The sequence below is a fragment of the Phascolarctos cinereus genome, unplaced genomic scaffold (genome assembly GCF_003287225.1).
Source record: "Phascolarctos cinereus isolate Bilbo 61053 unplaced genomic scaffold, phaCin_HiC Scaffold_5;HRSCAF=322, whole genome shotgun sequence".
In the NCBI taxonomy this organism is placed as follows: Eukaryota; Metazoa; Chordata; class Mammalia; order Diprotodontia; family Phascolarctidae; genus Phascolarctos; species Phascolarctos cinereus.
Window position 1 is genome coordinate 209,761,178 of NW_027555958.1, and position 15,835 is coordinate 209,777,012.

Sequence of the window (15,835 nt, forward strand, 5' to 3'; positions counted from 1 at the left end):
ATCCAATGATACGTTGTTTACAATAAACATACTTGAAACAGAAAAATTCACACAAATTTAAAATAATGGGCTGGATCAGAACCTTTTATTCTTCAGTTGAAGTTAAAAAGGCAAGGTTAGCAATCATGATCCAGACAAATCAAAGTAAAAACTGTCCAAATTAAAAGAAATAATCAAGGAAACTACATTTAGCTAAAAGGTGTCATAGACAACAAATTAATATCAATATCAATACTTAACAGAATCCAAATTATTGAAGGAAAAATTAAATGAATTACAGAAAGAAATGGACAATAAAACTAAAACAGTGGGGGACCTCAATTTACTTCTCTCAAACTGAGATAAACCTAATTATAAAGTAAATGAGAAAGAAGTTAAACAGATGAAAATAATTTCAGAAAAGTTAGATATGACAGACCTCTAAAGGTCTAAAGAATTTTAAATCAGAATAGAAAGTAGTATTCATATTTCTCAGCTGTGCATAACACCACAAAAATTGGCTAAGTGCTAAGGCATAAAACCTGAACAAACACAGAAAAGTAGAAATATTAAAATCATCTGTTTTCCACTTATAATGCAATAAAAATTACATCGAGTAAAGAGCCTTTGAATCATAAATCAAAGATTAATTGAAAACTAGGTAAACTAATCCTAAAGAATAAGTGGGTCAGACGATAAATCATTGAAACACTACTTTCATTAAAAATGACAGTAACAACGAGACTACATACACAAGTTTGTGGGATGCGATCAAAGCAGTATTTAGGGTAAATTTTATTTAAGTGCATACATATGTAAAAGAAAGAACAGATCAACAAATCGGCTATGCAACTTAATAATAAAATAAAATTTAAAAGCTAGAAAAACAACACATTAAAAACTTTCTTCTAAATAACAAAATTGAAATTTTAAAATCAAAGGAGAAATTAATAAAAATTGAAAGTAAAAAAAAAATCTATTGTCCTAATAAATAAAACTAGCAGTTTTTTTTTCTTATATTACCACCCAGTGGCCAAACGGTTTATTAACTTCATAGCACTCAATTGTTACATCAAATTCTGTTAAGAAAGTCTTGCTGACTTCCAGGATTTGATGGTGGGGTTTGGGGAAGAAATTACATAGCAGTAATCCTAAAACTATGGTTAATTTAACATAACTAACAATTCTGTAACATAGTACATGTTTTAAAGTGACTAGTTTTAATATCAAGAGGTAGATCTTATATACAGTTCTTAAGAGAAAAAAGATACCAAAAACTTTACTCTATGATATTGAAATACTTTATTTAGAAAAGGTCCAAACTATAGTCACTTTCACAAGGTCACAAAAAAACCAAAAATTGTAAACCACTTAAACCCATATATTTAGTCCTTATCTAACAATATATACAGTGGGTATATGATAAAGTAGAATGGCTGGAATAGTAAAGGTCAGGCCTGTTCTGTACTTGGAGTGTCAGCATGAGGCTCAATAATCAGCTTTGGTTTGATCAGTTCTTTCCAACAAATAGTTATCCTTTTATCCTGTGACACTGCATGTTCCACCACTTAGGTTCCATTTTCATTCATGTACACCAGGTCAAACTTTCCAGGTTCCTTCACCACTGGTAAAGAGGAAAGGATTTCTATGTCCACTTCCTGAGCATCAGGATTGTAGTTTATTATTTTCCCCTCCTTCTAACTAGAGACATCAGGAGAATAATCTGCTGCCAATTCCAAAAGCTTAAATACAATCTTTTCCCCTACCCGAGGAGGTGCTGCTAATTGAAGAAGTAGACTGTTGTCCTTCTGAGTTGTCTCCACCGGATTCTGGATAATAATGGAAGTGTTTTTTACTACTTCAGTTAATTGCTGCTGTTTCTGGGATTCACCATTAAACATATAATTAGTGTTTCCCCCTCTCCCTTGTCCTCTGATTCCATGACACCCTTGTCCCCTAGGTCCCCTCCAGGGGAAAATATCTTCCCCTCTTCCCCGACCCCATCCAAAACTGTTGGGGTGAGGAGCTGCTTCTGGAGCCAGAGGTGTCAGCTGTTTCCCACTATTCCCCAATATTGCCTTATCCCAGAGATCAGAGTATCACATCTCCTGTCTTGTTCCTAAGTGATTGTCTGTATCTGGACTATTTTTCTGTGAAGATCCTGGAGATATTCCGGTCCCAGTTGGTGGAGAAGCCAATGCTGGAGTTCTCTTTGGCATCCTGCTCTGGTCATTTGAACTGGAACTGGAATCCAAACTAGAGGATGATGCTTGAGTTCCTTTGCCCTTGACAGAGGGTACATTACTGCCAATGCTGGTAATAAGTCTGTCTGCAGTTGGATGAGAACCAGTTGGTTTTGATGTGATAAATGATGGCTTCTCTACTAATTTCTTACCACCAAGACTTGTCTTGTTGTGGCTATCATCTGATGATGCAGCAGAAGAATCAGAATCTGACGAGGCATCAGGGTTAGCTTTAGCAGACAACCCAACATCCTTTTCCTTCTTGGTTTCAGCTAAATTCTTTTTCCTGGAAGCACTCTTATGAATACTATGGCTCTTTTTTTGGTCCATTCTGGCAATGTCTTTGCTTTACAAAGTTTTGAAGATTTTTTTCTGCTTCTTATCTTCAGCTTTTCCTTCCTTCTCCTTCACTAATTTTTTGGGAGTCCATTTTCCATTATTTTCACTTCCTCCCTCATTCCTTTTTCTGTTCTTGTTTTTCTTCCTTGTGCCTTGATCTGGTTCCAGAGAACAGGAGGTTGGTTTCATTGATCTCTCCCCCTTTCCAATGCTTCTCTGTGTACTGATCATTTCCTGCATCACACTCTTCTTCTTCCAGGTGTTTTTTTGTATGAATAACTGAGTCCATTATTGATTACTACAGAGTTCTCAACAATTTCAACATTTTCTAATTTAACTCTGCATGTCCACATATGCTCTCATGCTTGGCCCAGTTCAAGAGCATCCCAGCCATGGCTGAAGAGGGGTGGGGTGCTGCCTCCCCAAAGTACATGGCCCCAGGAGCTCTCTCTGAGGGTAAAGGGGGGAAATGCCCATTACAGTGGATGGAGGGCTTGGGGGGGCAGGCTCATAACACGAGCACGAGGAGCAGAAATCACTGCACCCCCCCCCAACTCTGCCAGCAGATTTTTTATTTTAATGTGACCACGGCTAGTATTTTAAACATGTCATCCTGGCTCCAAGGCCAATGCTTAAACCTTTCTGCCACCCAACTGTTTCCTAACGTATCATTATACAAAAAAGAGTGAAGTATAATGAAAATGAAAACTTTTGTTTGGTACAGCTTTTTTAAAAATTGCATAAATTTAACACAACAGTAATAAAACTGTTCTATCTACTTCTGAAGTTCTTTCTGCTCTTAAAAATCTAATAAATTTTAAAAGAAATTTGTTCTACAAATATTTATACTTTTATCCCCCTAATAATGTGCCTAATATAGGGCAAACATTTCAAAGTACACCTAAAAGTAATGGCTTCCATTCATGAAGTGGTAGGTGGCACTCAAGGATAGGATATGGAAGTCACATAGCAAAGATATGGGAGAGCAATCTTTTACATCTCTATATCCTATACCTCTGGTTTGTCTATGGCTTCGCTAAGAGTTGTCACTGTTGATGTGAGTGAGAAGATGTGGAATACAAAACCATTTGGTGATTAAGCCATCATTTTTGAGGCATCTACATGTTTCAGTGGATAGAGCACTGGACCTGATTTCAAATCTGGCCTCAGACACTTACTAGCTGTATGACTCTGGACAAATCATTTAACCTCATATCCACTGAAAAAATAAATGGCAAACACTCCAGTATCTTTTCTCAGAAAACTCCAAGGATAGTATGGTCCATGGGGTCATGAAGGGTTGGATATGATTCATCTTTTCCATACTCAGTCCAATAGTAAACCACGCCCTGGCTTCTTGTCCTGGCCTGGGATAAAGGTAGATAGTTATTCTTATATCACTATGTACCACTCATTAATCTATTGAAATGACAAAAAGTGTGAGAACAGGAGCTAAGACTCAATTTAGACTACTGGGAAACTGCTTAGTAAATCACTGTTTCAGAGAATTAAATGGAACATTAGTAGTAGAAGCTAGTCAACTGTGAGTGAAATCTGCTAAACTCCTCTAAAAATAAAACTGCTACATCACTGAAAACTGTAAACAGGTACTACATTGAGGACCATGACATCATATTCAGGGTTTATTTTTGATGGTCAAATGCAGTCTTCAAAGGTAGTTCAAATTAACATTGCAAACAGGATGTTTTTGGGGGGTGGAGGGGTAATTTAAGAAAAAGTTGAACAGATCTCTTTTGAGAGCTACCCTGAGATCTAGGAAAATGGATTTAAGACTTGCCTGTTGGGGCAACTAAGTGGCACAGTGGATAGAGCACCAGGCCTGGAATCAGGAGGACTTGAGTTCAAATGTGACCTCAGACATATAACACTACTAGCTGTGTGACACTGGGGCAAGTCACTTAACCCCAATTGCCTCACCAAAAAAAAAAAAGACTTGCCTGTCATACATACTACGTCACCTAACTTTTTGGTGTTCAAGATTCCTCTCTAAGACAGAAGTTCTTAACCTTTCTTTTGTGTCATGGACTTCTTTGGCAGTCTGGTAAAGCTTAAGGACCCTTTCTTAGAAAGTTTATTTACAATTATTATTGAAGAAAATGTGAAGTTTCACCTTAGGTCAGCATTAAGTTTTTTTTTCCCCAATCCATGTTCACAGACCTGATGATATCTATTGACAGATCTATTGAGGAGGCCTATTGACCCCAAATTGTGAATTCTTTCTCTTGAACTATAATTTGCAGAGAAGGTGTTAATGTGCGCAGTGGGAGTTTCCTCATTTGGGAGTTTCTTATGTCAAAGCAATCACAGTTCTAATAAATGTGTGTGTGTGTGTATACACAAATATATGTGTGTATGCATGTATATATACATATATACATACATACATAGGAATATATTATATTTATATGTAGATATATTGAAATGACAAAAAGGAAAACAACAATTCACATTTATCCACAAATCATTGATACACTCATTACAACGTATTCTTATCCACGTATCATAATAACTTCCTGTAGTGCTTCAAAGTTTACACTATACTATTTTTCAAGCATGTTATTTTGGCCTAAGCACTTCAATACTGGGTAATGTCACTGTTTTCAGAACTCAGAACATTTATCATCTATAGAATTCATTTACCATTTACTGATCCATGGAACCCTTTGTATTTTTATTTAACTCTTCTGCTGTTACTTAATTTTTCAAGCCTAGCCTTGTATTAACAAACTAGATTCAGGCATCAACAAAGCGTGTGCAGATAGTATATATATCCAATGCATTTTAGTTCAATAAATGAATTCATCATTGTGTTACTATGTATCAAAAGCCAATCGCTAGTATTGTATTTATCATAAAGAAAGTCAGTACTTTCTATCATTAAAAATTCACTGAGGAAATAGAACTATTTGTTATGCATTTATCATTACACAATATTCAAAATATATAAACAAAATTATTTCCTACTATAATTATTGTAAAAGAAAATACTTAAATATAACTTTGAGCTTTATAATTTCCTTGTTTTCTATGTTAAAGGCCAAAATAAATGACACTATAAGGCAGTCAAAATGACCCTTTATATTGGAATCTGGGGATCTTTAGCCCCATTTTTAATATGGGATTTGGTCTAAGTCTTCTGGTTTCTAGCTGTCTTTATACTATGCAAAACTGTGAAAGGTTTTTGTAGTTTGTTTCATGTCTCACTGGGGATCTAGCATAGGAAAGTAGAATATGTAAAACGAAGTTAGGAGAATGAATACTGCTACCAGCTATTTGTGTGATCTTGGTACAATCACTGAATTGACTTGATTTCTTCACCTATAAAATGAAGGACTTGGATTAAATGATCTGAAAGATCCCTTCTCATTCCATGATTCGATCATTATATAAATAAAATAAGTAGTTACTTTACTTTATTCAATCATCTTATTCCACCTCCCTCCCCAATGAATTCCATAAAATTGATTTGTATCTATAGACTATATATTAACATTGCCATTTGTGATACTGCCAATCTTCACTGAAATGCAATGATGATTTAGTATTCAGCAGTAAAATACTTCGCTAAATTGGTTAGTCACTTTGAATTTTGTGAAGGTATGCTATGTAATTTCTCTGAACACCAAGTGAGAGATTGTGTGTGAATCATATATAAATGTAAGCACCATTGTAATGCTAGACTCACTGGGAATTAGTGGGTTTTTTTAAAGAACTTGATTGTAGTGAACATAAAATTTTGGACTTCCTAGACTGCTAATTTCATCCTAATTCATCTCTCCTGAATTTATTCTTACTTAGTTATATACATCACAGTGATAACTTAAGAAGGTAAATGACAAATGAAAATGTCCAACTGAGCAAATGAACTTTATAATCAACTCTGATTTTATTTTCTAATGTTTCCAGTCTAGTCTCAGCATGATCCAAGTTGAATAGCTCTCTTATCGATTATATACTACTCCAGAGCCTTGTTTCCATTGTGGCTTTTGGAGCTAATGTTTCAGACATTATATTAACATCTCCAAAATATCTTGTAATTTTTCTTTTTGTATTAACAGGTCGACATAGTTTAATGAGTCGCTCAACTTTTAACATAGGAGGTCCTGATTTTACATAGATGACAGCATTCAAGAAAATCAAATATAATGAAAAGAGCATGGCATGTTGAGTTAGAGGATTCATGTTCAAATACCATTTCTGTACTTGCCACCTATGATAAATGACCTTGATGGCATCATTTAAGCTCTGTGGATCTCAGTTTCCTTATCTGTAAAATGAGGGCTTTAGACTAACTGACTTGTGTGCTCTCTTTAGTATACTCTGCATACAACTTTTTACATCATAATGAAATATTGATCATCAATAATTATGCATTTGAGATTCACCAAGTGGTTGTGAATAGACACTACATTAAATCTAAGTGACAGACTTTTAAGCAGTGATTCACTTATCAACTGCTACAGATGAGTAGATTGCAACACAGAAGGTTCAAGAGGAAGTCAGGCTTGAATCCACTGTTCTTCAATGTCAACTGATGCTTTTCAGTTTTTTCCTATATTTTCCTTGTTCTATTAATGAACATAAGCTACATCACTCATATATAAGTCTTTGTATCTCACATCGAATGATGTTCTGGATATCACCAATACATATATGAAAATTAGAGAATGAGCCTGGGATAGTGGATAAGGATCTGTCCTCAAAACCAAGAAATTGGGGTTCAGATATCTTCTCTTACCTGTACATACTAGCTATGTGACCCTGGACAAGTCATTTAACCCCTAAGTACTCTAGGTAATTCTTTAAGACACTAAGTTGCAAAAAAGGTGATGACCAGCATTAGTGGAGAGTTTATTCACCCAGGGGTTCTCTATGTCAATGAAATCACAGGTCTAATCTTTATCCCTATATGAAAGTTATTGTTTGGGATGTTGAAGCCATCCATTATGGTTTATGTATACTAGCACTTTTTATGAATATCTAGCTCTACTTCATCCTATCCTGACTCTTTTATCAACTAAAGTTTAAATTGTAAGCTGATACAAACCTGAAACTTCTCTTGAAAATGTGAATTTGGAGTCAGAAGGACTGACTTCAAATCCTATTTCTGCTATTTTATAATTTCTACTCTATGATCTTGGGCAGCTAGGCAGCACAGTGGATAAAAGCACTGGGCTAGGAACCGGGAAGACTCATCTTCCTGAGTTCAAATCTGGCCTGAGACACATTATCATTGTGACCCTGGGCAAGCCACTTAATCCTGTTTGCCTCAGTTCCTCATTTGTAAAATGAATTGGAGAAAGAAATGGAAAACCACTCTTGTATCTTTCCCAAGAAAACCCCAAATGGAGTCACAAAGAGTTGGAAATGACTGAATAACCATGCCACTAACTATGGCCTTAGATAATTCACTTCCTATTCTGTACCTTAATTATCTGCACAATAAGGAAGTAGATTAGATTATTTCTAAAGCCTCTTCTGGCTCTAATGCCTATACGTATATTCTTTTCGCTGATAGCTTGTATTTGTTTATGGCATTTGTCCCTGTGTACATGGCCAAGTGAGGGTAACTTACATGGCATGGTTTAAGAAAACAGAAGGGGACTCATCTACAGTGAGACTGCTGATTGTGTAGAAAGAGGAGTGAAGTTACTGCCAACTCCAACATCTTCTTCTTGTTCCCATAAAAAAAAATCATAAAACAGAACTGCTCATACCTAAATCACATTGCCTGAATCATATGCATGCCACATCTAGGGCATCTTATCAGTTGATTGATATAATAACTCTCAATAATGTAATGTTAGGGATCTATAAGGATGTAGAGGGCCACAGGCTGTTCAAGAGGTCTCACTGATGGGTGAAGACCCCTCTTGGGTGCTGATCTTTGAGCAAAGGTCTCCTGGTTTGGTGCTCCATTGTATGGATCTGTAACAATCTTTTAACTCCCCTAGTTATTGTATGGTCATTAGCAGTCTATTCTGGGATTGGAGTCAGATAAGCGCACAGGACATGCATGCACTGTCCTTGAGCACAGCATGGGCTATACATCATTGTATCTTGAGAAAGATTTCCTGTTATTTTACTATATAAGTAAATGCTTTGCTAAAAGTAAACGGAGTTACTTCCATCTTGTCTCCCGCCTCATCAATGCGCATTCGAGATAGAAGGTTAAGCTGGTCTTATTCCTTCAAAGTTAGGATCCTGGCTCTAGTGGCAAGCTGAATTAGTTGTGCACAACAATGTATTACTTCAAGATGTTGAATCTAAGTGGAGTTATATTCTATATGTGAGTTGCAGAAGGAAAAAGACTTAGTTCAAGTCTTTACATTTTAGTATTGGACCTTCATAAAAACATGATCACTCAAAGACCCCAATTACTAGGGTCCTTCCTCTCTAACAATTTTATATTCAGCTACCCGGTATTTATTCTCTTTATGTGTATTTATAGATATTTACATACATGCCTGCTGTTTCTCTGCAGCTAGATGGCATAGTGGATAAAGCTCCAACCCTGGAATCAGGAGTACCTGCATGCGAATTTGGCTTCAGACACTTACTTGCTGTGTGACCCTGGGCAAGTCACTTAGTCCTATTTTCCTTAGTTTCCTCATCTGTAAAACAAGCTGGAGAAGGAAATGGCAAACCACTTCAGTATCTTTGCCAAGAAAGTCCCAAATGGGTCATGGGAGTTGAACACAACTGAAACAACTCAGGAACATTATTTCCCCTGATATAATAGTAAGCTTCTTGAAAGTAAAGATTGTTTCATTCTTTGTATTTGTACCCCCAATATAGTTACTGACACATATTGGGCATTTAATTAATGTTTGTGGATTGTTTGCCTGCCCTCCCTTAGATAGTTTTGTTATATCTGCCTGAAGGAAGGGGGATAGCTAAAGTACTTTTCTTTGCTGTTATTCTCTAATGTTGGATTTTAGATGAAATAAAAATTCTTGAACCTGGCATTTGAGGTCATCCCCAATCTGGATTCCATCTGCTTTTCCCACCCTATTTCATATGAATCTCACTTATGGATTCTACCTCCCAAGCAAATTAGACTAGTAACTGCTCCCAAACTTGAGAAACTTCCTCTCAAGTCTCTCTGCATCTGTACAATCCATCCCCTATTCCTAGAATGTCTTCCCTTCTCATCTCACCTCTTACAATCCTTGTCTTCAAAGCGCAATTCAGGTGTCACCTCCATTCTTAAGCTTTCCTTTTTCCTTTCCTTCATTGGTGCTCCCCTCCTGCTCTTATTAATCCTTTCTGATCTAATCAGTTTTCATTGTACTATACTCATTTGTGTCCATGTTGTCCTCCCCACCATCCCTAGGAGTCTGTAAGCAATTTGAGGTCAGGGAATATTTTATGTTTATATTTCCAGTGATTATCAGGGAACCTCCTATAGTAGGTGCTTAATGAATGTTCATTGAATTCAATTGTAATAACATTTCCTGTCATTAAAAAAATTTCTTCAGGATTCTCTTCTTTTTTCTGATATATGTATCTCTACTTATTTCTTTAGTTTTCCCATTCTTTTACAATCCTCACCCTTTCCCATGTCTTGTTTTTGGTTTTGGTTTTTTTCCCTCTCTTCTAAACACCCCTAAGACCTGAGTTATAAGACATTAAAGGGACTGTTTGGCTGTCTGAGAGAGGTAGTGGCAATCATGAATGAGATGAATGAGTTTGATTCCAGGCCCGTCTATTTGCCTTTTATTTCTTTCCCCTTTGGCACTCCCATTCCCACTCCCAGCCCTACTAGAGAATTTGATATTTACCATTAAGCCATTCTTTTTTTCTTATTAGGAGCACTTATATATAGAAATCCTACCATGCTCAGATGTATGTAGAGGAAATAATTTTAATTCAGAAAGTAAACTTATGCAAAGTAGCATATCTGGGAGTTTTCTTGAGACAATAGTTTTATTAGACCTAAGTAAGAATAGTGAGTGGGCATTTCTCAGAATTCTAATAACATATGGCTCAATGCTTGGATAATTCCCTGTTTCCCATATAAAGTAATTCAGATATGGGCTCATTAGTGGAACATTATGCCAAGCTAGAAGAAGTTCCCTTCTTTTATGCCATTATCCCAAAAGGTATAACACTGGTATGATGCTTCTATAAGCAGTGAAGGGAATTTTTTTCTAGAAAGACATTTATGGCAGAGTCATTGAAATATGGAAGCCTCTGAGTAAATTCTGAATGAAAGGAAACCACTTCTGTGGTTGGGAAGTAGCTAGATATCACCTAGAAAATCAAGAGGGAAACATAAATATTATCTTGGTGTTTGAAGGTAAGAATAAGATGGATGCACATTTCTTAAGGAAACAGTATTAACAATCATGCATGATTGACCACATTGTCACCTCTTAGCTCTTTTTTCTTGGAAATGGACCTTTTATAACCATCCTCCTGACATACTTTTAAAGAACTGTGCTCAGGTTTTAGGAGAAATTTGATTTATAAAATTGGAGGATGGAGATAAAGATGTAGGAAGAGATGAAAGGAAGAGTGAAATAGTATGAGAAAATCATGGCACTACTTGTCAATACCCTCTACTTTTATTACAGTTTTTTTTCCTCGAGGATCATGTTTCATGCCTAGAATGTACTGAGATATTATCCTATTACACGTTTTAACTTTATCTCCTATCTGAGTTGTTCTGGGCTGAAACCTTCTGATCACAGTTACATTGATTGCTCTCTGAATCTATTGCAGTGTGCCTGAATATTATGACTATGGTCATGGAACAAGTGAAGACGCCTATGACAGCTACGGTAAGACCTCTTCTGTCTTTACAAAAACTGTGAAATCAGAAAAACAATCAGTCACTGACAATGCAAAAATTACCTCTGTCTCTCCTTCCCTTTCATTTTTACAGAAGCCCAGACTAAATTGATTTGTGTAATTCCAGGGTGCTTTTGACTTATGGAGCCAGGGCCAGAAAATTGGACAGATCAATTTTGATCAAAATTTCAAAGGCAATTAATCACAGTAATAGATCAATTTCAATAGCAACAGAGAGCATTCTGATTAGTGCCTTGTGTATTTCACTAGGGCAATTGTCAGTCTTATTGATTTGCAACTGTGATGTGTCCTTCTGCTGTCATATACATCAAACTGAGTAATACAGTTTAACCATTCAAAAGGTTTTGTAGGAGGCATTAATTATAGTTACTGGAATATTTATTTAGAGGGCACAGTTCTAAACACCTCTACCAGAGCTATACTGCTTTCCCAAAAATTATACTGGACCAGAAGTTTTGTTAGGTATTATTATACTGGAAAAGTTTCCAGTGAAGATCTAGCACTAAATTTTATGTATGTCTGTTGAATGAAGACCAACATAGCTAAGAATGGAGAAATTCATCATCAGAATGCTGGCTACTAGGTGATTTTTTTTTTCAGTAATAACAAGTAATCTACTAAGGCATGGAGCGTTTGTGATCTCTTCTTACGGATCCTATATAGTGGTGCCAAACCAGTAAAATAACAAACATTTAAATGATTGATAGGGATAGGGACTGGACCTCTGATTCTATTTGTATAGGCAACTCCCAGGTGAAGAAATGCCCCCTACCAATAGTGGTTGACACCTTCTATGTAACTTATCTTAGAAAGTTGCCTAGAACACTGGGAGGTAGGTGTTAGAGAAGTAAGATTTGAACCCAGATATTCCTCATTTTGAGGCCAGTTCTCTATCCATCTTGTAATGTTTAATTATTTAGTTTACATATGTTTGTGTGTACTGTATATGTATGTACATATGTATACATGTACCCACACTGTGAGTCCACACCTACAAGTTCATCTGTATAAAGAACTTACAGTGTGAAGATTTCTGTGCAAAGGTAGATCAACAAATCAACTTCAATTTGCATACTATGAGATTTCCTTGGGGCACTGAGAAGTTAAGTGACTTACCTGTGGTCACATGGCCAGTACTAGTCAGAAGAAAAATTCAATCTCATGTCATCCAGTCTTGAGGTAGACCTTGGGATCTACTCTATTTACTATATTGTGTTTCATCTTATTAAATTCAATACTTTTAGTTTTAAAAGAGGAATGTTTTAATTATATTACATAACTAAACCTAAATAAGAAATATAATTAAAACTAAAAGTTAAAGTTTTAACTTCTTGACAAATATTCATGAAAATTCCACCTTTCACCTTTTTATCTTTAAAAAGAAAACAGCATAGCTTTACCAAATATTAGTTCACCAGTCTCCAATTTCTTTTAATCATTTGTCCCATTCAAAATCATAGACTTCATTTGAATAAGCATGTCTACAGATTCTAAAGGACTGTGTATTAAAATACAAAGTGCTTAAATACAAATATTCCTTATATGTATACATTGTGCAATACAAATATTTTGGGGATAAGTTGATCACTTCTTAAGGTAGCTTTTAAGAGTTTGAATGTTGTGTGTGTGTGTGTGTGTGTGTGTGTGTATATGTGTGTGCGTTCATACACATGTATATTCTATATTCCAAAACAAGAGTATATAAGTTCTGATATTTATTTTACATTTAAACATCAATTATATTATTTTAATTACATGTACCATATATACACATGTGTACCATATGTGAAGAAGGAAAAGAAGAGCTTAAAATTTACCTAGCATTGTTAGACTTCAAATCAGCTAGAATAGGTGAACTACCCCATTGTTTAGGGAAGGTAAGAAAGAGAAGAAAAATGAGAATATATCTGTGTTCACCAAGCTGACTGTGTTTGTTGCCAAGACTGCTGAGCCAAACTCATTTCTAGGTATACACTACACAGGATTCCCATCCTGTGATATATGTATCCCCAGGGAGTACAAGAAATTTGTCAGTGAGGTACAAGGAATTTGGTAACCTATGCCATTCTATTGAAATGTTCTAGAAATTCCAAACTGATTTCTAATCCACAAAGCTACAAGATTTTTGGTGTATTTTTGGAGAAGAAAAATTAATGAATCTGTTTACTTTATATGTGCACATGCATGGTAATCTAGAATTTATTTCCATTTCTGTTGAGTAGGAGATATGGAAGACTTATCAAAAAGCCAGAAGGTATAAAGATTTAAAATGATTGGGAACCACTGGGCTAATGGATGTTGTGGAAGCGTACCTCTACTTTTCCTTTCCATGGAAAATTAATAATTGAAAATATAATAGGATAAATAGGGTAGTCTTAGCAACAGAAGCCAGATCTGCGGACAAGTTTGGTAGCAGGAAGGACCTATCATCCACATTTAACTTTGGTGTGTACTTAACTATACATTGAGTATTCTGAGGAAAGTTCTTTCCCCTCAAAACCAAAAACAGATAATATGTGATAATGGGCCAACTTTATTGTGGTATACAGACGTTATGGTGAATGTACACAATCCTAGACTGTGAGTTGCAGCCTGGGTTCAAATCCTAACAAGTCACTTGATCTCACTTATAAAATGAAGATGATGATAACAGTTTCATTCTGTATTTCATACAGTTGTTGTGAGGAAAGTCTTTGCAAACTACATGTGGCCTGTCATCCATTATAGACATGTGTTATCTCAGTTCACAGAAGGAACACCACAAATGTGGTATCATTTATAGACAAATTTTTAAAAATGACTTCGCAAATTTGTAATTTAAAAATGCTCATTTGATAATACTTGCCACATATATAGGAAGGAAACAAGAACTAACATCTCTATAATAAGGCAGAAGAGATTGAATTCTTAGAATTATATGCATGACAATTAATGGAAGAAGGGAATTGGATATCAAAACTTCTGATGAGATGATATGTCGTAATGGATAAGATTTATGCTCTTTTCTCTGTCAGTTATGGTTTTGAAAATCATAAATGCTGAATTAACATTTCAGTGGGGAGACTTTCATAAAAACAGATTATTATTTCTAAGACATTCCTCTTAGCCACTCAAACTCTAATTCTGAGAACAAGAGGTGTGGTCAGAGGTGAAAGAGAGACTTTTACTCTTAGTTATTTTCTGAGTCTCACTAGGTTATGTAGAATCTGTACTAATTGCCCCCTACCCCAAGAGTATTCACCAAAAAAAAAAGTGTCCACCCTATTTTAAAAGTCTTCTCTGCTAATTAGCCCCAGACTGCACACTGGGCAAATTAGCAAAATAAATGCATGTTAACTAAGTAAAAACTGAAATGAGAAAAAGAGACTGTGTAGACAGAGTGAATAAGTGAGGCAAGTTAGAATATAAATTGCAAAGGCAGAAAAGAACTTTGGCTGATCTAACCATTATTTCCCCAGTTCTTTTGAAAGATAGCCTAAGGAATGCCTAGAACTATGCTTTTTTCTTTAGGGGGAAGTCTTTATCTCATTATCTGATTCTACCCTTCTACCAGGCTCTGAGTGCTGTTTTTCAACATTGATGATGATGTCAAGGACATTGTCACTAGGACACAGCTTACAATTGGGCTTTTTCTGTGAGTCTTATATATCTATAAGTCTTGCTCTTCTATTAAAAAATATATCTTTTTCCACCTAGCCTCTTCTCTCTTCTAAGGAGCATCTATTAATGTGTTAACTCTGTGAAAATATGGAAGCTGCTGTTATTTCACTTATCTTTTTTTTTCAATATGCCGTGTTCTTAACATCTCAATATGTTTTCATATATGTGATCACAATTAAATACAAACGTTTTTCTCAAAACTGTAAAGGTGAGATTATGCTGGATAATTGTGAAGCTGGTGCCAGTCTAATGTAAGGTTTGAATTTTAGATATTCTTCCTGTCTCTGTTCTTAAGGAGCTTAGATTGTACTTGGGGAGGGATACATTACCACATGTTCCCAGATTAGTACATGAAAATATATTCAACATATGAAAGAACTGGAGAAATCAAGAAAGGCCTTTTCAAGGAGTTTTAAGCTTGAGAGGATGTTCCTTTTAATTCAATTCTACCAGCATTTCTTTTTTTATCTTTTTTTCTAGTTTTTTTCTTTTTTTTATTTATTTGTAGTTTTCAACATTCATTTCCACAAGTTTTTGACTTCCAAATTTTCACCCCATCTCACCCCTCCCCCCCACCCCAAGATGGCACACATTGTGAATATCCCTTCCCCTACTCTGTCCTCTCATCTATCTCTCCCCCCTTCTCTTATCCCCTTCCCCTTCTATTTTCCTGTAGGGCAGGATAGACTTCTGTACCCCATTTCCTGTATTTCTTATTTCCCGATAGCATGTGAAGACTTTTTTTTTTAAACATATGTTTTTAAAACTTTAGGTTT

At 35.6% G+C, this 15,835-nt stretch overlaps 1 protein-coding gene and 1 pseudogene across 1 annotated transcript in view; one reads left to right on the plus strand and one right to left on the minus strand.

Moving 5' to 3' along the window:
- The window catches only part of KHDRBS2 (KH RNA binding domain containing, signal transduction associated 2), a 796,104-nt gene that overhangs the window by 755,724 nt on the left and 24,545 nt on the right, over positions 1-15,835 (plus strand). Inside the window, exon 8 of the mRNA XM_078155302.1 lies at positions 11,310-11,368. Within this exon, the coding sequence (XP_078011428.1) occupies positions 11,310-11,368 (59 nt within the window). The remainder of the gene's footprint in view (positions 1-11,309; positions 11,369-15,835) is intronic.
- Positions 1,431-2,914, minus strand: LOC144457956 (coilin pseudogene; annotated as a pseudogene).